We start from the raw sequence: 23,837 nt of genomic DNA, 5'->3' as shown, positions 1-23,837 counted from the left end.
GGTAGATTCATGGTTAGGTCTTTTTATAGTATATCAGTTGTACTTTTTCCCCATGAAAAATGTACAGAACCCATTTTCGATTAGATTTTTTTTACCCGTGAAATTAATTTTTTTGCATGTTTCCTTGCCTCTGGCATTCTTTCGCATACAGGAATGATTTTTCAAGGGTATTATTTTCCATAAAAAATATTGCCTCCCTCTTGAATTTAGGGATTTTGCTTCACTGATTTTGACTGTTAGATCAATTATTTTGTGCTTCTGTGGAATTTCCAGCCAGTAGATTGCATCAGAACATTGTTTTTATTTTCTGTTTTTTAACAAATTTAGATAGGCCTATATATATAAATTTTGAGCTTCCTTTTATTTCACTTCTATGAGAGAAAAACACTAACAAAAGGGTTTGCTTTGCTTTACGTGGATGACATTGGGTGATTTCCTTTTTCTCTCTTTTCTTGCTTTATAAAGTTTGCACTCATCATCATTAATTCATCCTTTATTAGTTGAGTTTTTTTTTTATTTTGCTATTTTTTCTTCATTTTGAAGCTTCTTCAACTGCTAGGGGAGTTTTTATTAGAATTTATTGCTTGTTGTTAGGTTTGTTAGTTTAATTTTTCATATATAATCACATTAAATATTTGTCAAATTGCTTCATAAATGCCTTTAATCTGTTGTTGAGTTTATTTTTTATTTTTTATTTATCTTTGATGGTTTCTTGGTCTGTGAACAATATGCTTTGGTTTGAGGTTTGGATAGAAAGAATCAAGTTAGCTGTGATTTTGGATATTTGGTCTGATCTTTCTTCATAGTCTTTACATGTGCTTGTCTTTTATGCCTTGGTTGTTTTAAGGGGTATTATGTTTTAGTTCAGTAGTTAACTATTTCAGCTCTTTCTTTGATTTCAGTTTCATCTGTGTGTTGTCTCCTAAACATGAAAAAGGATAAAAGAATATTCTGATTGACCGTGTGCCTCAACTGTCCCACCTTGTTTTCAAGCTAGTAGATTAGCCAATGTTATCCTAAGAAGGTAGAACAGAACAGAAATTGAGGAAAGAATAGAGAAGAAGTTTTACCGAGTAGGAGAAAAATGAGCATGTTTTAATTAGTTTGTGCTCCTTCTAACCTATTATCCTTTTACAAGCTGTGTTGCATATTTTGAATGTACCTTCTTTGGCTATTTATTGTATTAGTATGATGAAATTGTACTTCACATTGTTGCTGATACAAATCTCATATAGCCTAATGTGGTACAACTTATATTGTAAACTATCATAAGATGACTCTAGGTTTCGATTGATATGCTATCGCCTTTTCTTGTGGTTCGATCTGTAGTTTGTGTTTGTTACTCACTTTGCAGTGCTTTTTAATCTTTTGGAATAGTGATATCCAGAAACAAAGAAAAGAGTAGAAGAAGCCGGTTTTCAATATGTTATCAAGCATGAGTATGGTGAAAGTACAACAAAGGACAATGTACAAAAAAAAATTAGAAATTTAAGAAAAAAAGGAGCTGGTTTTCAATATGCTATCAAGCATGAGTATGGTGAAAGTACAACAAAAGACAATGTACAAAAAAGATTAGAAATTTAAAAAAAGAGAAAGCAGTCGCCACTATCCGGTAGGAAGCTTGAATATCTAGAACATCATGTTGAGATTGCTCAAGAAAAAATAAGTGTAAGAGATGTACAGAGGGTGACAAAAAAAGTTTTGAAATAGTTGCATATCTTTATTGAGAAAAGATTGTAGATGGAGAAAGTGGAGGAGAAGCAATGGGAAAAAGAGCTCTATAGGAGGAAGAGAAAAGATTGTAGATGGAGAAGAAACAGTAGAGGGAAGAGGGGGAAATAGATGGAGAGGAAGAGGAGACCGAAGCAGAATGTGGAAGAAAAAGATGGGAAAATAGATGGAGAGGAAGAGGAGGGCAAAGGAGAATGTACTAGAGAATGTGTGAAAGATGATGGAGAAGCGACACTGTCCTAAGAAATTGTTTCATGAGGTTGAAATGTTTCCCTAGAATTAAACAAAACTTTTTTTTGCTTATAACAAGAAGGATCAGAACTTTAGCAAACGTCCGCTAAATCCAGCAAAGAGGGAAAGAAGGATAAGAAAAGGAAGTAGAGCCGGAAAATTGTCAGGACGGTCTCTACTGTCAGTTGTTGGTGTAGAGCTGACAGTGTAGATGGTGTCAGAAAAGTCTCTACTGTCAGCTAGCTGTTGGTGTAGGTCTCTACACATTCTCCTTCCCCCTTCCCTCCCACTTTAGAAATACACCAACAGTTGATAGTAGAGACCTTCCTGACAATTTTCTTGCTATACTTCTTTTTTTTTTTTCTCCTTCTTTCCCTCTCTGCTGGATTTAGCTAACGCTTGCTAAAGTTCTGATCCTTCTTGTTATAAACAAGAAGAAGCCTTGTTTAATCTTGGGAAAACATTTTAACCTCATGAAATAGTTTCTTAGGATAGTGTTATTAAGCACGACTCCAATTACATTTTATTAGTTTAATTAACGTTGTTTTTGGCTATTTCTGACTACACGTTTACTTTTGTAATGGTTTCTTCTAAAGAAAAAAGAAGCACATCACTCCACTTCTCTTTAGAACAATAATGTAATATGGAGAGAATCGTTTGATTTAACCAACTTGTAAGGAGGGTAACATGTATACAGATTGTTGAAGAAAATTTGTAGAGAAATAGAAATCTATACTATATATAAAGCTTGAAAAAGGGGTTTGGTGTTAACATTGAGGTTAACATTTATTGTCATTTTATGAATTTACCCTTATAACAACTATTTGTGTTACTTTAACTACCTATAACTACCCATCTATTTTTACTATTAACTATTTAAATATATGTTTTCAACATAACTACCCCTAAATATTATAACTACCAATATAAAATTATTTTATAGAAAATATTTAAAAGATGAAACTTTGGTTCAATAATAAAAATTTTATTTAAAGTATATGACCATAAATATTAGATATTTTTTGATTGCACACATATTGAGTGTGTATTGAGCACTAGTATAGATAAAATTTAAGGTGTGGGTTCACTTTTCTCAAGGCATTGTTTGTTTCTATTACAAATTACCTTTAAGATACAATTAACTCGCCGGACAAAACTTTTGAGGAGGATTTTTATTTATAGAGAAGAAGCGATCAAACAAAGGGTAGAATCAAGGAAGATACATCTTTTAAGTAAAGATTCATTTGACCAATCAAGATGCACTTTTAGAGTCTACTTTAAATAGACATGTTAATGCAGGTGATATGGCAGCAGAAATGATTCGGCAGAATTAGTTACACTAATTAATTCAAAATAAAGAATCACGGTGATTCACGGTCAACTCTAAAGAAAACCAAGATTCAAAGGAACCTCAACAAGAATCAACAAGATTCTAACTACTTGACAGCACTCAAGAATAGGTATAAACCCAATAACAAGAGTGTTAAAATTTCAATAATATTGTCAAAATTTGTAAAATAAAGGAAAGAAAAGAATATAGGTTACCAGTATTCTAAACTGAAAAGGAAAGAATATACAATTAAATTTGAAAAAATGGAAAAAATATTGAGATGTGTACCGACCAAAGGATCTACTCGTGGAACCCCCAACTCTCTCGAACAATGAAAGCCTCCGCTACATCAGGGTTCTACCCCATCAATTGGTTGAAAACCCATCAAACTTGGATCGACAAGATCATCACCTCCTAATGGCAATAGATTGAAAACTTATCTTTTGTTGGAGGAAAATTGGCCACAAGTACAAGCAGCATATGAGGGCCCCTTCCAGCGCCTAAAACTTTTGGACCCAAAATTGGGATACACCTAGAGGAAATTGAGCATAAATTTCGAATGGCAAAATTATTTCTATGATGTATTTTGACAAAAACAACAGCATACATGTCAACATCGATAGGGTGATGTCATTAGAGTTATACCTTTGCATTGCATTGGATAGTAATAACTTGACTGCTTTTGGCGGGTTTCATTAGATTACATAGTTTCATTTATTCATTTCTCTTTTGACATAGTGAATATGTCAAACTCAATAGTCTGAAAGCACCTGAAAAATTCTTTTGGCTGTTAAACAAGGAATTTCAGTAATGAAAACTTATTTTTCAATTCATTAATTTCTTAGATTTGTCCGAATGACTTACTAGGCAACAAGAATGGAAATGATTGTGGAGACAAAAAAAAAGTGTCATTATCACTCTGTATGCAATACTTGTTTTTTTTTTTTTTAAGAAGAAAAGATAGAGATGCTAGTGATGTCTTTTCATTTCCACATATAGAGAAAGGCATGTGATTTGGATGCGTATATTTGCTTCTTGATGGGAAAACTCAGTCAATTCCGCTAATAAATTACTTAACGTATAAATATATGTCCTTAGGATTGTTATTTCCATGGAATAAAAATAATTGTCATTAATTTAATCATATGACTAAATCCAAACAAATAATAGTCATACTCCTATCTTAATCTCGCAAATTGGTCGAGGAAAATCACACAAATATAATATTCACTTACATTTTGCATTGACACTTTTTAAATACAGACCTTCCAAGTGATGTAAATTTGTCTCTCACTTGTGTAAAAACACCATGAAAAGACCGAAGACCCAACTTAAGTTCAATACATTTTGGACCTAAGACCCCACTTAGGTTCCATACTTAAATAGAACGCTCCATTTTGGTACTAAGACACATGACTAAGGTCACATTTTGGTTTGTTGAAATAATTTTCAGATCTTAAAAAGGTAATAAAGAAAACACTTTGATAGTGATTGCTGCAAAAATTATTTGAGTATAACTGCTTCATCAGATGGTTGATCTTTGAAATCTTTGTTGAAAAAAATTACAGTATAACACTACTATTTTTAGTAAATGTGTAGGTAAGATAATGGAGTGGTAAAAATCACATTAAAATTTTTTGAAAAATGTTTTATATCAACATTAATGTATTTGACCATTAAAACATATACAACATCGCACCCCATTCACTTTTGTTGCTACAACATTGTTGGCCAAGATTATATCAAGAAAATTGTACCTACTTTTTGGATAAACTTCAAGATATGCCCTTTAATCGATTTGGCAGAACGTTGGCACTTCACTAGAGTACTCTACTGCATTGGAGCTGGGATAACTGCTGAGTGAGGAGCCAACCATTCCCACTACAGAGGATGTAAATGGAAAAAAAAAATCCAATTTCGGCTATTCAACCAATAATTAGGTAGAAAAAGACATACAATTCAAGACCAGTGGGTTCTTCCCAAATCTTTGCTTACCTATCCTGACCATTACTCGAGACTCGGAGCACATGTTTAGGGAAGTAATGGATTTTAAGGTTGCGCTGCACAAAAAAGTGAATAAAAGGCAAGAAGACTTGGATATTGAGGGATTGAGAATTGGCGCATATGTGAAATTGTTGAGTTAACTCAGTTAGGAGTCCGAACATTCTAATGTCCTCCAATCAACTAGTGTGTTACTGGGTGATCAACAGCTTATAGGTTTGTTGTCAAACCCCATCAGAAGGCTTGACCAAGACTTTATCTGTTCTTATTGGTGGGAACATGTTTGCTACCAAAACCAAAATCGATTAATACTTAGTTGCATTACGGAGGAAGAAAAATCGATGCATAGTTTCATTATGGAGAAGGGTATTACAAACCCAATAGTCACGTCTCTTTTATCATCTTCAGTATGGCGCTAGGCTTTACTATGACTTCTTTTTTGCTACGGCTTTACTGACATAATGGATAGCTGGTGATTGTTTCTAATGTCGTGGATGGCTTTATAGGTGTGCTTTTGATGGATTGCTTTAAATAATGATGTCAAAGGCGCCTATTGCCAATGTTTTAGAGCCTTTGGCTCTCGATTGTATCCAAAAAAAAAATAAAAATGAAACAAACGTATCAAGGTTAGTAGTATCATAGGAGTAGTAGAAAGAACCCATAATGTTAGACCAAAGTTCTGATAGGCTTTATATTCTGAAGTAATTGGTATAAAAAGTAAGCCTTAGAAACCCTTTATGTTCTTTACAGTTCACCTATACAACTCTTTTCTTTCTTGTTAAGAACTAGAAACTGGTTCTCTGAATATGTTTGGCAATATTTTAATTTTCTTTTTGATGGGTGTCTATGGGTTTCTGCGAGGTTTGTTTCCCTTTCGTCTTCATTTTGTTCATGGACATCGGAGAAAGTATATTAAAGTTCCATCAAATATCTATAAAACAATTGAGAACTTGTTCGCCTTATTTCCCTTCCCGAGAATGACAGCATGTGAATATATATTTTGTATGTTGAACTGTTGCGTTAAGTTTGGCTTGAGGCTTTGAGCCATCTTCTGGTTTTTATCAACTCTAAGGCTCTATTCAGACATAAATTTACAGGTGAATTACATGTAATCCTAGATAGTTTTGTATATTACACATGGCCCTCTTAAGGATTTAAAATAGCCATATAAGCCCTTATAATAATATAGTGGAAAACAGATGGAAATTACCACCAATTACGGCAATTGAATAGGGCACTCTTCAAAAAGGCGTGTTATGGGCTCATAATAATTATTTACCCCCTACCTCTATGATTTGCATGGATATTCATTTTATTCCCCTTAGTTTTTGCATTTATCCTTATAATCCTCCTATGGTATTATGCAAGAGAGTGTTAGGGTTTAAATAAGGATGATACCAGATATTTAAACAAACGATGTTACAAAGGTTAATTTTTACTTATTTTTACCTTTTATAAAATCACAGAAAGTTATAGTGAATATTTTGAAATATTACAATGATCATATGACAATGGATAAAATCATAGGGCGCTATATCTAATTTACCTAAATTTACGGATATAGATATATGTCACCCACACTGAGCTCCTAATACCTTAAGGCAGTATGCATGTGATTGCTTGTTCACTTTTACGGCATCAGCTAATGTTTTGTGTAACTCTCCAAGTCTGATAGCTTAGGTTAACTGTTCTACGGCACTGTTTGTTTTAAAGGAAAAGGATGGAAAGGAAAAGAAAGAAAAGAAAGGGATAAGGTTTTTAATGATTGGATTGGTTTTTTAGGAGGGAAAGGCAAGGATAGAGAGGAAAATAGAGGAATAATGCCTATTTCTTTTTTATCAGCCTACTTTCTATCTAAAAATGAATGGAAAAGGAGGGAAAAGAAACCAAGATTAATGAACATTTTAAAATATTCTAACAAATCAAGGTGTCTACAAATTCGATTTTAAATTATGAATAAAAACATAACTAATATGTAATAGTTTTATTTTCTTACCATTCCTTATCTAATCCAAACAATATTTTTTATATTTTCTTTCTTTTTTATAGTACTTAATTTAAACAAGGTAGATAAAATCTGCTTTCTTCTATTTCTTTCGGTTCTTTTCCATTGAAGCCCTCTAGTTTCCTTTCTTCTCCTTCCACTTCCTTCAATCCAAACAGTGCCTTAAACAATTGTACGTCTCCCTTGCTGTCAATGGCTGTGAATGCGCGACATTTATTGAATTGAGTTAAGGTGAAGAGGACAAAAAGATGCAATGGATAAGTTAGGGAGAAAATTACACAGGTGAAGGGAAAGGGAGGTTTGAGATTTAGAGATCTAAAACATTTTAATAGTGCTCTATTAGCAAAGCAACTACGGAGACTTTTACTTCAACCAGACTTATTGGTGAGCAAAGTGCTGACAACAAAATACAAAATATCACCAATAAACCTGGTGGGAGAAGTCCTGCATCTTGGGTGTGGAGAAGTATTTATAGTTCTAGAACTATTCTTCAGAAGGGTATGTGGAAGAGAGTGGGAGATGAGATGGGACCAACATAAACATCTGGATGGACAAATGGCTTGTGGGAACACCTATAGGGAAAATAGAAACACAAAAACCCCAAGACTATCAGTTGCAAACAATAGCAAACTTGATTAAAGATGGGGGATGGAACAAGGAGCTGGCAGAGGGGACTTTCTCAGAGGTGGAAGCTAAACAAATACTGAGAATGCCTCTAAGTATGTTTCCCAGGAAGGATATGGTCTCTGGAAATACTCAAATTACGAGCATACATAGTGAAATCTAGATATGAAGTGGAAAAGAAGGAGGTAAGACAAAGAGGACAGGTAGATCAAGGCACTGAAGGAACCAGCTATTCCCAACACAAGGAAAAAGTATGGAAAAGTTTGTGGTGACTGAAGTTGAAGGAAAAGATCAAGCACTTCATATGGAGATGCTTACACACTAGCATTCCTGTGAATGAACTAATACACAAAAGAATAGGAAAAGGGTCTCCATTATGCAAGTGTTGTATTGAAGTGGAAGAAACAGTGGAACATATGATTTTTTTTTTTTTTTTGCAGAAATACAGACATTATATGGAAGTTGGCCCCAATACAATGGGATGGATTATTACAATGGAGATTAAACTTCTGGAGATGGTGGCAAGGTATATTAAATGCTAGGAAAAGACCACAAGGAGAAGACCATATTACATTAACAGCAAACATAATTTGGCAAATTTGGAAGGCCAGAAATGCATGCCAGTTCAATGGAAAATACAAGGATCACATGTCAATCTTAGATCATGCAAAGAAAGAGTGGCTGGAGTTTCAAGAAGAGCAATTTGGCAATGATGGAAAGCACAGAACAGGAATATGTCACCATATGCAAAACCACTAGTGGAGACCACCAGATGCAGGTGTGGTGATGATCAACACTGATGCGGCAGTACCTGCTGCACTGGCCGGAGCAGGCTTAGGATTGATTGCAAGAGACAATAATGGAAACCTCATTGAAGTTAGAGGTATCAGAAACAAAAGTAAATGTGGAGCAGAATTATAGGAAGCAGATGCAATCCGGTAGGGACTGGAAATGGCCAAAGAAGCAGGGTGGCAAAGAATTGAGGTGCAGTCTGATTGCAAAGCTGTCATTGAAAGAATCCAAAAGGGATGCAAAGAGGAATCACCAATAGCAACCATAATGGAAGATATAGGATAGCTGAGTGGCATGTTCCAATACTATACTCTTTCTTTTGTGTATACAGCTAGAAATAGATGTGCACATAAAATGACACAATTTGCAACTAAACTTGTTTCCAACATTACATGGAAGCAAAGTTTTCCCCTGTGACTTAAAGAAAGTATACATGAGGATAATAGGACAAGTTGTCCTCTTTAGTAACTAATATCTTGTATTTTCAAGTTCAATATATATAAAATATTTTATCATTTGGAAAAAAAAAACAATTAATTTTTGGTTACCAGCCAAACATCACTTGTAGATTAGCTATACTTCAAGGAGGTAAAGGTAATTAACCCGTACTCAACATTGTTGGGCCCGGAGTCTTTTAATTTTAGTTTTTTTTTAAGAGGATGGACTATTTCACTACAACAAAGAAGGGAATTGGCTACAAAATTTTTTACGAGGAGCAGACAAGTCAACGCTATTAATGTGTGGATGACGAGGAACAGAGCATATCCTCACCAAATGTTGGAGACAGCTTGACTTTTGCTAGCACTATGACTTTCCTCGCTTAACATCCTTGCCAAAAAGAAAGGCGGGAAGCTTCCCTCCAAATTGTAGTCATAGTGGCGCCAAGGCTTTTTGGTACTCGTGAGAATTCATGCAGTTCCACGCTGATGTACCGCACTTGGTGAGGACAGGTTCTCGCCGATCTGTACTTGACCAATAGCAAGAAGTGGTTCTATTCTTGCTAAAATAAAAATACAACCAAACGTTGTAGTTTTAAGAGTTAAGAGGCCTTTGAAAAAGGAAAAGAAAAAGAAGAAACAGAAGAGTAAAGTGCAGATGCGGGAAGATAAATGCCACCAAGTTCGTTGATTTCATTCTCTTTCCCTTTTAATTTCTCCGAATTCTCTCTCTAACAATTTGTAATCAGGTGCGCTTTTTCTTCTTCTATTTTAAGATCAAGGCTAGATATGTAAAACTTTACTTGTTATTTTTATTGCGGTTACTAATTGTGTCTATGTGGTCCTCTTGAATTTAATAATCGATTGCTACCATGCGAATCTGATTGAGTTTTCTTTGCTACCTATCATCCTCCGTGTTCATGTTTATAATATTTGAGTTATTCACTTCTTTTAACACATTTGGCATGTTCAACAAGTCAGGATTCTTGTTTTGTGCTTCTTTATGGTAGAACCATGTTCATTACCTTTGTAACCTTTTTTTGCTTGTATGATTTTATATCCCTAATCCTTCTTAACTTGTATAGGAGTTGTGTCTTTAACATGGTATGCTTTTGTTGATAAGTGGTTAAATTATGGTCTGCTATATCATAGAAGATAACAATACTTTCGTATCATTAACTATTGTCCTTTTGGACAATTTATAGGTTTGGCCTTATCGTTAGTAAAGGCCATTATTCTTCAACTACTGAAAGCATAGAAATAAAAAATTCCAGTCCTCAGAGATGTCATTTTGAGTAATAGTAGTTTTGTTTTACTAGTAACATCCAATGATATCTTCAAGATTTAGAATAGCGCACTAATAAAATGAGTATTGAATAGCACTAATCGGAACATGAAAAATGAGAAGATATGTAGATTTTCTAGTTGATTACATTCACCCAGTAATTCATTGCCAACCAGTATTTGGATTGAAATTGCATTTGTTCTGGTGCATACCTTGTTGATTATAGGATCTTTTGTCAATCTGTGTATGTTTGTGGTCCTTCAAGTTGGCTGAACTTAGATGCAGAAGGCATGACGAATTTGACTATCAGTACTTTACACAACGACATTAATCTCAAGGCTTAGTTTCAAAGGAACAAAGACACAATTCAAAGTAACAAATGAGAAAATAACTCTGCTGCAAAAACATTTTTGTTTTTCTCTATAAAAATTTGACAAGGCCTAGAACTCTCAGGATTTCTTAGCATTCTCTACAGAACCATACATCTATCCAAACCTGGTTGATTTGCCACCTCCGAAATGCGTCCTGGACTTGAAAACAAAGATGGCATTTGGGTCCTTGACATCATACATCCTAGCCAATTTCTCCTTCAACTCAGCCTTGGAAACATTAGGCCTTCGAGGATGCAGAACATCAATGACGAATTGTTTTCTGGAAAGAAGACGATTGGTCATGAACTTCCTAGTACGAATAGTCACCACCTTGTCCGCCATTTTTCTTGCCTCCGGCGCCGCCACTGCTTCCGCTCTTTCTCCTCTGAATGGGCGGTTGGTTGGGGAAGCGACAGAAGGGGAACGTAAAAGGCTTTCTTACAATAATCAATGTCCATGAGGGTCTTGAATTTTATAGTAATAGATTGATGCCAAGTTAATCCCAGAGCAATCTTGCTGAGTTTTCTTGGCCATGATTCCATGTTCACTCTTTAAAAGATAGGGAGTGTAATTGATCAAATGGGGGAGCCAACAGCTTCAACGTCTTCAGTGTTAGAGCAATGGACAAATGATGCTAGTCCTTTCAATGAATCAGTTGTGGCATTTTAATTAGCATTATCTTGTGTGAAAAACAGGACTTCTTTTTTCTCTCTCTCTCTCGACTTAATTTGAACATTTCTTTAGCTGTTTCACACACTAAGCTGGGTGAGGAATTGGTATGGTGCCATAATAGCACTGCTTTCTTGAAGTGATATCGCTGCTCTGTTTTTCCTCTGTTTCTAGCCGTGTTTCCAACAACTTCTTTGGAACTCTCCAATTTTTACAGCTTGTGTTTCTGTCAGCCGTTTCCATGACTAGTTGCAGATGTAGCTTCTCTTCTCACAATCCAAAGCCCCAAAATCCAAACACCCCTCGCCCCCCACCCCCAAAAAAAAAAAAAAAACTCCTGCATGTATGCATGCAGCTTGGTAGGTGGACAAGTGCATGAGCATGCATGACATCTTTCAGCAATAATAATGACTTTCCATCGTTGTATCATCATTCTTTCAAACAATTTATTGGTGATGTCACCAATTTGTGCTTCTGTGTGATGATGTTAGTACGAATCTCAATTAATATGAATGCATAGAGTCAGTTCTCTGTTATTTCTAGTAATACACTATGACAAAATGATGAATGGATGTGATGCAAGTTATATGTGATTTTGGAAAACAATATATGGGTAGCCAAATACATGGGAAGTTTTAGTGCTGAGAAATGCAGTTGAGGCACAATGGTTTTAGTAAAAAATTTCATTATGTGGAAAATCTCTTACATTAAATTTTTGTTTTGCAGGTTTATTTTGGAGATTTTGGATGGAAATAGGCTGTGCAATCTAGAAGGAGCCACTTGAGCTTGAATTGTTGTTGTAGTTTGGCTAGTTTTGGATGTGGTAGATGATAAAATATTTTTGAAGCTAGGCTTATTTTTGTTTAAAAGGAGTAATGGTATGTGTTTTCCTTGCTCTATGTGGCAATTTGTCTTCTTGACAAAAGTCCTGTAATTCAATTCTAAAAATGCTTGCATTTAATTTTTTGCTTGAATTTGGCTTGTTAATATGTGATTTTTCTGGTGCAGGTTAACATTGCGAATTTGGAAATAGGTTGCAATCTGGAAGGCACCGTGAAAGTGTTTAAAATGTTTAGGTGGCTTGTTTGGGATGTAATAGGTGACAAGACCTTTTGGAAGCTCAAGTTTGTTTTAAACGGTGGTTATTTTGGAAAGGCACAATTGCTGTTCATGTATTTTTGAAGTAATGACTTCAACTTTTGGTCATGCATAGGTGCTGAATTATGATTAAATGTCACACGTCCCTTTTTCCATCCTAGTTTATGCTTATTGCTTTTTTAGTTTCAATTTTGCATTTTATTATTTTTTATTAATCCGTGTAATGAAAGTGGGAAAGTCTAACAATATGTAATACAATTGCCCAAGATTTTTGGAACTTGGAGAATCATATAGACCAAATACTTTAAATCAAGCATATTTATGGGTTTTGAATTTTATATCTACCAGCCAAACAATGCAGGCATGGAAAAAGTGTTACACATGGCTCATTATCTTTCACAACTCTGTCAAAGAACTTCAAATTTCATGAAACGGTTGTTATGTACTTCCTTTGTCTGTAGTTGTTATCATATTTTTACTTTATTGATGTTCCAAAATAAGAGTCGCTATTTCAAATTAAATACATACTTTTTAATTTTGCCATTTGAAAAAGTTTTTTTTTTTAATTTTGATACACTTCTATTAAAACAATATTTTGAATTCAAAGGATAGATATGTAATTCATCAATGCCACCTCATCTAAACATAATGATTATCATATCTCCATATAAATTTGGATTCCCAAAAAATGACTCTAATATTAAGATTGAGGGAGTACTTTAGAATCTTGTCACTTAACATGGAAACAAGGGGAAATGATATCACAAATAATATTGAAAAATTAATTAATCTATATATGCATTGGTATTTGACAAAATTGGAATATAGTTCAAAGTCACATTTATTATTTTGGTCTCAAAACAATAAAAATGGAGTTGGTTACAATGATTAATACTCAATGAAACTTCTAAAGTACTTTATTTCAATCAATTTTGTAATTAAGGAGAGATTAAGCCTATTACACAAGACTTTTTTCTTAATAAATAAATTACATACTTTCGTAACAATTCAAGAATCAATTGATAGGCACTGTGAAGCGCTTGTTACACGAAATTCTTTTTATAAACTATGATTAAAATGTCATCATTAAAATATGAGTTTAGAAGAATAACACATATAATTTAAAGTCACATTTGATATGTTGGTATTAGAATAATAAAAATGGAGCAGTTTACAATTATTAATACTCAATGAAACTTCCAAAGTACATTATTTCAATCAATTTTGTATTTGACTAGAGATTAAACCCATTACACTAGACTTTTTTCTTAATAAATGAATTACATACTTTTGTAACAATTCAAGAATAAATGGATAGGCATTGTGAAGCACTTGTTACACAAAATTCTTTTTTATAAACTACGATTAAAATTTCATCATAGAAATATGAGTTTAGCAAAATAACACATATAGTTTAAAGTCACATTTGTTATGTTTGTATTAGAATAATAAAAATGGAGCGGTTTACAATTATTAATACTCAATGAAACTTCCAAAGTACATTATTTCGATCAATTTTGTAATTGATGAGATATTAAACCTATTACACAAGACTTTTTTATTAATTAATGCATTACATACTTTTGTAACAATTCAAGAATAAATGGATAGGCATTGTGAAGCACTTGTTACATGAAATTCTTTTTATAAACTACAATTAAAATTTCATCATAGAAATATGAGTTTAGCAAAATAACACATATAGTTCAAAGTCACATTTGTTATGTTGGCATTAGAATAATAAAAATGGAGTGGTTTACAATTATTAATAGGGATAATTACAAAAACATCCCCCGAGGTTTCTGACATTTGCACTGACCTCCCTTGTGGTTTGAAAAATTACACTGACCTCCCTTGAGGTTACTAATCCTTTGCAAATTTAGTCCAAACGATTAAAATATTATTTTAGAGAGTGAAATTAGAATTTTGTGCAAGATTTGCCATTTGTGCTACATATCCAATGAACGACAAAGTACTATAAATCAATTAACAATTAATAAACTTTAAAAAGTATAATTTACGGGCAAACACGCATTACTCATTTAAAGTACCACCTCTTTACGGGTATTTTACTTTCAAATATTTAATTTATGATAAATATATCAATATTTGTAAGTAAAATTCAAAAATTGTTATAATAATATTCTTGCAAAAAGGAAATCGATAGGTTATTTATTTAATATAAATTAATTTTTTTTAAAAAAAATGGCTCATAAAGTATTAATTTTTTATGGCTTTCATCTATTACACGAGTAAAGTATTCGCTCTTTATGTGCATTTTATTCTGAATCATTTAATTTATGTTAAATACATAAATGTTTGTAACTAAAATTGAAAAAGTGTTATATTAATATTTTTACGGAAGAGAGATTGGTAGGTTTTATATTTAACAAAAATTAAATATTTGAAAGTAAATACAAATCTGTATTTGAGCATAAATATTTGTATTAAATTAAATATTTAAAAGTAAAATACCCTTAAAGAGCCGGTACTTTAAATAGTTACCGGCTCTTTATAGGCAAACACGTATTATTCATTTAAAGTACCGGCTTTTTACAGATATTTTACTTTCAAACATTTAATTTATGATAAATATATCAATGTTTGTAAGTAAAATTCAAAAAGTGTTATAGTAATATTCTTGCAAAAAGGAAATCGGTAGGTTATTTATTTAATATAAATTAAATATTTTTTTTAAAAAAGAAATGGCCCATAAAGTATTAATTCTTTATGGCTTTCATCCATTACATGAGTAAAGTATTGGCTCTTTATGGGTATTTTATTTTGAATCATTTAATTTATGTTAAATACATAAATGTTTGTAACTAAAATTGAAAAAGTATTATATTAATATTTTTACGGAAGAGAGCTTGGTAGTTTTTGTATTTAACAAAAATTAAATATTTGAAAGTAAATACAAATATGTATTTGAGCGTAAATATTTGTGTTAAATTAAATGTTTGAAAGTAAAATACCCATAAAGAGTCGGTACTTTAAATAGGTAATGCGTATTTGCCTATAAACTATATTCCTTAAAGTTTATTAATTGTTAATTAATTTGTAGTATTTTGTCATTCATTGGACATGTAGTACAAATGACAAATTTGGTAAAAAATTCTAATTTCACTCCCTAAAACAATATTTTAATCGTTTGGACTGAATTTCCAAAGGATTAGTAACCTCAAGGGAGGTCAATGTAATTTTTCAAACCACAGGGGAGGTCAGTGCAAATGTCAGAAACCTCAGGGGAGGTTTCTGCAATTATCCCTTATTAATACTCAATTAAACTTCTAAAGTACATTATCTCAATCAATTTTTTAATTGAGGAGAGGTTAAGCCTATTACAGAAGACTTTTTTTTTCTTAATAAAAGAATTACATACTTTTATAACAATTCAAAAAATGGATAGGCAACATAAAGCGCTTGTTACACGAAATTCTTTTTTATAAATTATGATCAAAAGTTCATCATAGAAATATGAGTTTAGCAAAATAACACATAGTTGAAAGTCACAATACAAATAGATTTAAAAGTTGAGGAACTGGAATTACAAGTAATTTACTATAATTTCATAGATTATAGTACATCCATATCAATTTTATTCTTTATCCTCGTATTTAAAACTTTAGAACAATTAAATTAAATCATCTAATTATTAACATTTATAAGTGTTTTATACAGTTACTTGAAAAGAATACTCATATATGAAATACATAAGAATTTTTGAATTATGCATATGGACATGTATTAGCACAAATATAATATAAATATTTATTGACTAGCACACTTGCAGGCATTCCTCTCATGCTATTTTATGCGTAGTTAAGTTCTTTGAAGTTTAGCAAAAATATAAGAGTGAGGAATAATTTCAAGAAATGGCAATTACATATCATACAACAAACCTCTATTTGAAAATTAAATGCAAATTTATCAAACTCAGTTAATTTGATTTGCTATATATTGAGAATATTTTGATTAGTTTCATTTTCTCATACATGATCTCTTTCAATTTTTATATACTTCTAACACTCAATATTCATTCTATATAATATACTCCAATTCTCCAATTCTTAGAAACTTTTAACTACAACACTTAAACCATCATAAATGTTTCAGAATTTAGGACACGCGCGCTTTATTCCCTCCAAGAATTTTATTTTTCCCGCAACGTCCTTCCGGCAAAATTTGAAGGCTCATTACAGCTGAGGGATAATACTATTATATATATACATAGAAAGGCCGGCCCTCACTTATCTCTCTCAATTGATCGAGCACTCATATGTTCTTCTCTCAAAGGCCAAGATTGGTGGTTTTTAGTCCAAAAATTGAAGAACAGATGCGGGAATTGCTAAACGTGAAGGAGACCTCTGAGGAATTGCTCAAAAATGAAGGCCCACCTCCTGTCTATCTCCCAAGAATTGCAAAACGTGAAGGGGCTTAGGTTTTATTGCTGTAAGAAAACCTCAGAGCAACTTCAATACTTCATCCATTTGCTTCAAATACTGTTAGATCTATATTTTGGTGCCATTTTGTGAGTCTGCATATCCTTCTTGTGCATTCTTATTACCATTATTTGTGTCAGATTTCTAAGATTACATTATTTTCCTCACAATTTTAGGAAAATTGAGTTCCAACCATTCTCTAGACTCTGTGAAGGTAAATTATGTGGGTTTGTGCTTAACATCAAAGATTGTAGTTTTCGATTGGTTGAGGTTTAAGCTAACAACCTATGATTTTCATCTTGTTTCCTGGTTGGTTGAGGTTAACTTCTCTGCTTTTCCTAGTTGGTTCAAGCCCCTGTTTTCATATGCAATCAGTAAATTTCTCCATCTAATCTAATCTTCCCTTTTTGTGCAGCTCAGCTACTCTGAATCTGTTGATGGCATTTGCAACTGGAGGATATGCTGCTATGTAGAGGGTTACACAGTTGAACCTGGATTTCACAGAGCACAGCAAACAAGGTGATAGATACCGTGATCTAGCTCACCATGTAGACGAGACTCTTGGATTTATGACTGCTGCTGGACTTCCAATTGACCATATCAACGGTGCTTGCTTCTACCGTATCAATGGTCTATTACTAAATTGGATTCCACATCTGGCTTGTACTGCGATTGTTAAGCCCATTTCCTTTGGTTCGATGGTTCTCATGTTGAAACACCATCAAAGCTCCTTGTGGTCTAAAGACTCTGCCTTTTGATGCTACAGGGCGGAAGTAACAGCATTCTTTGATGTCCATAAGCAGGAAGGCAGCCACCCTGGGAGGAGTCCATCTACAGATGCCTGGCCAAAATGTGACAGAATGCATTGGTGGATTGCGTACTGTGACCCTTTGATGAACTAAGCTCGCGCTACCACACACACTGTGATCCTAGGCTTAATGCTTCTCAATCACTTGAACTTGCATTTATCATGGCTGAGCGACTGAGAAAGAGGCGGCTTGGATCCCAAAAGTCAATAGCATTTTAGATATTCTAGAATGATTTTGAGGGCGTCAATTATGTCTGTACCGTTCTGCATCATATGCTTCTCTGTATCAATTTATACAACATGTTTGTTTCTCTATTTATAAATATACCATGTATTACTCTGTCAATAATGGTAGAAACTGATGGTTTCAGATTTTGATGAGACAACAAATAAACCAAAAGCTTTTCTCCCCAAAAAAACAAAAAAGCTATTTGCAGCTAAATTTTCTAACAAAACCACTCCATATATAATTGGCTCAAGGAATTAAGATTAGCATATTAAAATGGGGTTAAGAAATGTTCACAACAGCATTAGAGGGGAACATTAGAGAGGAAACTTTCCTGGCCAAAAACGTTTTACTGGTATATATATGGGGGATTGCAGAATTGTCAAAAAGTTCCTTGCCAATTCTATGTTATTAGTGAGGACGCACTAATTTCCTCACAAAACACCTTGACTATTTGCAAGGAACCACTGCTTTTTGTGGGGAGTTTTCTATTTTAGTGGAGAGGAAAGTTTTTCTCGCCATAGCATTCCAGTAATTAGCGAGGAGGTCTGCCCTTGCTATTGATTTGCTCCATTAGTGAGAAAGGCAGCAGAATTCTCGCTAATAACTTTTAGCGAGGAGGTCTGCCCTTGCTATTGATTTGCTCCATCAGTGTGAAAGGCAGCAGCATTCTCGCTAATAACTTTTAGCGACGAGCATCTAGCGACAACCTTGGCGAGGAAGCATTTTCCTCGCTGAAATTCATTAGCGAGGAAGTCAAAACATTTGGCGAGAACTTTTGTTCCTTGCCAAATCCCTTTTTTGTTGTAGTGTTTGATGGTGGGAGTGAAAACAATTTTAACAGCCCAGTCTTTTATCATAAAAGCAAAAAAAAAAAAGGGGGTAGACAAAGCTCAGTGCAAAACCCAAACAGAAGCACTACTACAATGTGGCCCATCCCTCGTATGCAAGGGTTTTGGGGGAGAAGCCGGCTTCAGTCTTTGAACGTGGAGAAGGCAAGAGCTAAGAAACCTACCTCTGGAGATTATTGATGTCTATATCTTTTTTATCGTTAGCCTCATATTTGTTATCTGGGGATTTTGTCTGCAGGAACTTCTACTGAGTTGAGATGGAAATGGTATGTATTTTAAACCTATTGAAAAATTCAAGGTTTTACTGCTCCTATTTGAATACTTATGTATGTATTTGTGTGCACAAGCATACATATATATATATATTACTGCTTCTGCTTCAATATTGCTCCTGTTTCATTCATGCAAACTTACGTTGTGTAAGTCAAGAATTGGGTTTAAAAAAGTAAAAAAAAAAAAAGAGTAAATCTTATATGCATTGACGATATATACATTATTACGGTTGGACATATGACGCATACAAAATTTGAGTTTCAAAATCAAATTTGAATTATGTGTCATGCATTTAATGATGAAAAGTATATACACTGATTAATCCAAAAAACAAAAGGTCAAGAAATCCCATTCAAATAAATGAGTCAAGATGAAGATGTACAAAGCAAAAGTATAGTTAACCACCAGCTTAATTCAGTGGCCAAGAGAGGGCTCTTAAAATCTTTTTTGTCCACTTCTAGAAAATTATTCAATCACTAACCATCCATTTCTAAAGGTAACATCAATTCCCAAATGTTTCAGCTACATAAACCAATACACCTAATAAACAAATTAAAAAAAAATGATATTATTTCCTTAATAGAAGGAAATACATTTATTCAATTGCTACCTATCTGCATAAATGAAAAACAAAGAAACAAGTGCTTCTACATTGCTTCACTCTACTCTAGTACAGCCAACGATTTATTCCTTTTGGAAAAAAAATTAAGAAATTGAAAACTTGGGGTGAGCTCATAACTCAGTAAGCAATCAAATCGTTTACCAATTGGATCAAGTAGTATACACGTAATATCTATTAAGATAGTATGCAAAATAAAGTTTTACAATATAATAAGTTGGGGCAAAAAGTCCCAGTGGCCCTCAAACTATTAGCCGGATGAAGTTTTGGCCCTCAAACAATTAAAAGTAAGGTTTTGGCCCCCGATCTATCCAAAGTACAAATTGTTAGACCTTCTGTCAAATTCAACAATTAATACCGACGGAATCTACAACCACGTGAGAAACACGCCGAAATATGAATGGCATTTTTGTTCATAAAGAGCTGTCATCCACTTGGTGAACTTCTTCCTGAACTTGAACAAAGAAAAACTCAATTGCAGCCAAAGAAGTTGCTGAACTGGAAGCATGCGAGAAACCAACAATCCGGATTTCCCATTGTGCAGGTGTGAGAAAATGTCGAGGGTCATAACTTCGTGGACCTCAAGAAATCCTGGAAGGAGATTTGCGGTGTGCGCGAATGGTGGTTGCAGATTTTGGCAGTGGATTGACAAGGAGATGTGCAACCGGTCAACGGAGATCATACCTGGGCTTCTGAAAAGAATTAATGTAGCTGAACAGCAAAGAGATGCGTATGAAAAAGAAGTAAGAAGACAAGAAATGAAAGTCGCAAAGTTGAAGGTCAAAGTGAAAGAACTACAAAAAGAAATCCGTAGCAAAAAGTGGGTGAACAAGTGTCTGGTGAGATTGTTTTTGTTAATATGGATGCTTAAAACTATAATCTTAGTTAGTTGGGGCAAAAAAAATGGAAATCTCACAGTTTTTAGGCAAATAGAAGGAGCAGTATGAAAATGAATGAAGTGGGTGCACGTTATCGTTTATGTACTTTGTAATGACTATATCAGTAGATGTGCAATGAAATCTAAGTTTTGATTTGTTGAATGAAAAATCAGGCATGCTTTGTTGGAAAAAAATCAGACTATATTTGCAAGGCTTTGTTGTTTCACTTGTTTGTTGAAGTACTTTGTAATGTTGTTTTACTTGTAAAAGAACTGCCCAACTTGAAAGGAATGACAAACTGAAGATCAATTGAGTCCCAGTGGCCCTCAATATGAAGACGCAGCACAATTCCATTAACTAGATATACTAACTAGACAAAGACATGAACATTTGCAAAAGTGGAGTAAGCAAATATAAAGACCATTATATTATACTGACGCTACATAACCAATGCTGATGTCAATGGTCTACAAAAATATAGCCAGAATACAAAACATAATCAGCACTAACAAAAGTTGATTGGAATTCATCCACTAACATCTAACGAGATTCAAGATTGTAAGACAAAAAATAGTTGGCAAAAAATGTGATGTGGTCCCTCTTCAATCAGTTCTTGACTGTTGCCCCTCTTTAATTAGCTCTTCCCCGTCCTTGTCTTTTCTGGTTTGTCTTCCTCTCCCTCTACTTCTTTCACTCCACTTTCCTCTCCAAAAACCAACTGTGTACGGTGGCTCCTTACCCAAATATGCATAGTTAGCATTTATGGCTCTTTTTTCTGAATCAGTGAGTGGTTTCCTAGTTGAAGTTTTCCTGCTACGGGTTGGTGGACAAGTCCTTTCACTCGGGCCTGGGGTAGATGTTTGTTGCTATTATTGTGGTTGGTAGTGCCCAGGTTCATGATCATGGACTTCATGTGGTTGTTGCTGGCCTGGTTGCTGTTGTGGCTACTCATGCGCAGCTTCATCAACCTGCTGTTGCTGTGGTATTTCTGACTGCATAACCTGCAAAGTTTCATGAACCATGTTAGCTGCTAAACTGGGAAAATTAAAAGTGAACGTTGTTGGTTGTATTTACTGTTTGTCTCCTCCTTCTTGCACTTGATTGCTGCATCACAGGTTCAGTTGAAGTGTCTTGCTGCCCTTGTTCATTGGTTGGCTACTTGCATGTTGCTGCATTATGACCAGCCTCCCCACATTTTCGACAATGAATAATGATCCTTCTTCTAAGTCTTCTACCGTGATTCTTGCCTTTAGTTGTGTCCCTTCTCCTAGCCTTTCTAGGCCTTCCAGGTTGAGTTACTGATACCGGGGGCTCCAATTCAGGCATTGTTGATGGGGGCCAATGATTCTCACCACTAATTGGTTGTAACACATTTTCATAAAGTTTCAAGAATAGCCCCCTACTATAACAAACATTCAAGTACTGCCGTGAGTCTTCATTCCTCAAAAGAATGGCAGCAATGGCGTGACAACATGGAATGCCACTAACCTCCCATAACCTGCAACTGCAATTCTTTTTCTCCATATCTAGGGCAAATTGGGCCCCTCTTGGTCCTTTCACCTGGTAGTCATGCATTGCATTCCAAATAGGCATTCACTGACTTGTAATTTTTACCATATTTTCAATAATTTCGTTGATTATAGGTCTAGTTGGGCTATCATATTTGTCCATTGTTGATTTTCTCTTCCGGATCCTATCCATAAGGTACTCCCTAATCATTTCCAGCATTGTTATAATTGGCTGGTCTCTAGCCTCAAGAATATGTGCATTAAAAGACTCACACAAGTTGTTAACCAGCATGTCACTCTTTGTGTGAGTCGGAAAGAAGGCCTTGCACCAATGCCGAGGAGTTGGAGCATTTTTTACCCACTGATATGCCTTGTTATCAAAATCTTTGAGCTCTGCCATTGCTTTATTGTAGAGTTCCTCTATTGTGCTGTTGGCAATGTTCCACAGCCTATCCTTAAGAGGCAAACCTGGATGTTTCTTCTTGAAGTTTCGATACATGTGTTGGACACAATACCTATGCTCACAATTTGGAAGAATTTCAGCTAATGCTCTATCCAACCCTTGTAAAGGAAGAAACAAAATATCAGTGGAGGTTACTATGTATATACATACACAAACATAAACATGTTCACATTATTGCAAAGTGTATATGTATATACTTTTTGTTGGTCAGAAATAAAGGTATAATGAAATTGATTTTCAATTTCTAAATCATCACTGAGGTATTTCAAGAACCACGCCCACTGCTCTATAGCTTCTCTCTCTACAACTGCCCAGGCAATGGGCCACCACTCATTATTAGGGTCAGCTGCAATGGCAGTCAATAACTGCCCTCTATAATTCCCCTTCAAATGGCACCCATCCAATGTTATTATTGGCCTCAAATCATCCTTAAATCCTTTCTTCAATGGCCCTAAACAGCAGTAGAGTCTCATAAATTTTGGGCTGCCGCCAGGCCCTTTAAATGGAGTAAACATCACCTCCATTGTGCTGCCCTCATGTGTCTTTTTTATCTCAGCACAATATTCCTAAATTCTCTTATACTGTTGTTCAGCTGATCCCTTTATCATTTCAAGTGCCAGTTTCCTTGCTTTGGCTGCTAACCATCTAGAAATTTGAGCTTGGTAATCCTCATTCACAGTTTGCCGGATCTCCCTAACTGGGATTCGAGAGTTCGACTTAATCCTCTCCATGTACCTGTTAGACAACCACTTAGCCTTCAGGTTTTTATTTTTTCAGGCGTGATTGCAATTTTCATACTTGTCATTCATGCTTTTAACTACCAAATCAGTACTCCCAAGTGCTTTTTCAATTGAGGCAAACACAAACCATTGGCATGGGGCCTTGCACTTGGCTTTCACCCTTTTACTCTCATTTCTCTTGGTGTATACTGACCTTCCCATCTTGATACCATATTCTTGAACAGCTGCCTTAAACTGGGCTCTTGAACCAAATTTCATACCCAACTCAAATTTGGTATCAATCTTGAACTTCTCCATACAAAAATCTTTGTACCTTCTTTGGAATTGGTCACCATCTTCTTTTTCTTCTGATGAGCCACCATCACTGCTAAGGTGGTCTGGGATTACATCTTCAGCCAATGTATCAGAAGCTTCTAGTTCATTTCCAGCTTGTTGCTGCTGTGCTTGTACATTTT

At 34.5% G+C, this 23,837-nt stretch overlaps 1 protein-coding gene and 1 long non-coding RNA gene across 3 annotated transcripts; one reads left to right on the top strand and one right to left on the bottom strand.

The window, feature by feature from the left end:
* The first annotated feature begins 9,557 nt into the window (after nucleotides 1-9,557).
* On the top strand, nucleotides 9,558-12,802 carry LOC113766894. 2 transcript variants are annotated; one of them, XR_003467812.1, is made up of 3 exons: nucleotides 9,558-9,833; nucleotides 12,203-12,354; nucleotides 12,485-12,802. It is a non-coding gene; the product is annotated as an uncharacterized LOC113766894 (long non-coding RNA). The 2 variants fall into 2 exon arrangements; XR_003467813.1 differs by lacking the exon at nucleotides 9,558-9,833 and adding an exon at nucleotides 9,863-9,900.
* Nucleotides 12,803-21,826: 9,024 nt separating this feature from the next.
* On the bottom strand, nucleotides 21,827-23,166 carry LOC113765918. The gene is made up of 3 exons (XM_027310158.1): nucleotides 22,899-23,166; nucleotides 22,286-22,740; nucleotides 21,827-22,231 (listed from the first exon to the last, which is right to left on the bottom strand). Exons 1-3 carry the CDS (start codon nucleotides 23,164-23,166, stop codon nucleotides 21,827-21,829), a joined length of 1,128 nt encoding a protein of 375 aa, XP_027165959.1.
* Between the last annotated feature and the right edge of the window lie 671 nt (nucleotides 23,167-23,837).

Source organism: Coffea eugenioides, chromosome 3 (assembly GCF_003713205.1).
Source record: "Coffea eugenioides isolate CCC68of chromosome 3, Ceug_1.0, whole genome shotgun sequence".
NCBI lineage: Eukaryota > Viridiplantae > Streptophyta > Magnoliopsida > Gentianales > Rubiaceae > Coffea > Coffea eugenioides.
The sequence above is the reverse complement of the archived record's forward strand: the minus strand, read 5'-3'. Positions and strand labels throughout refer to the sequence as shown.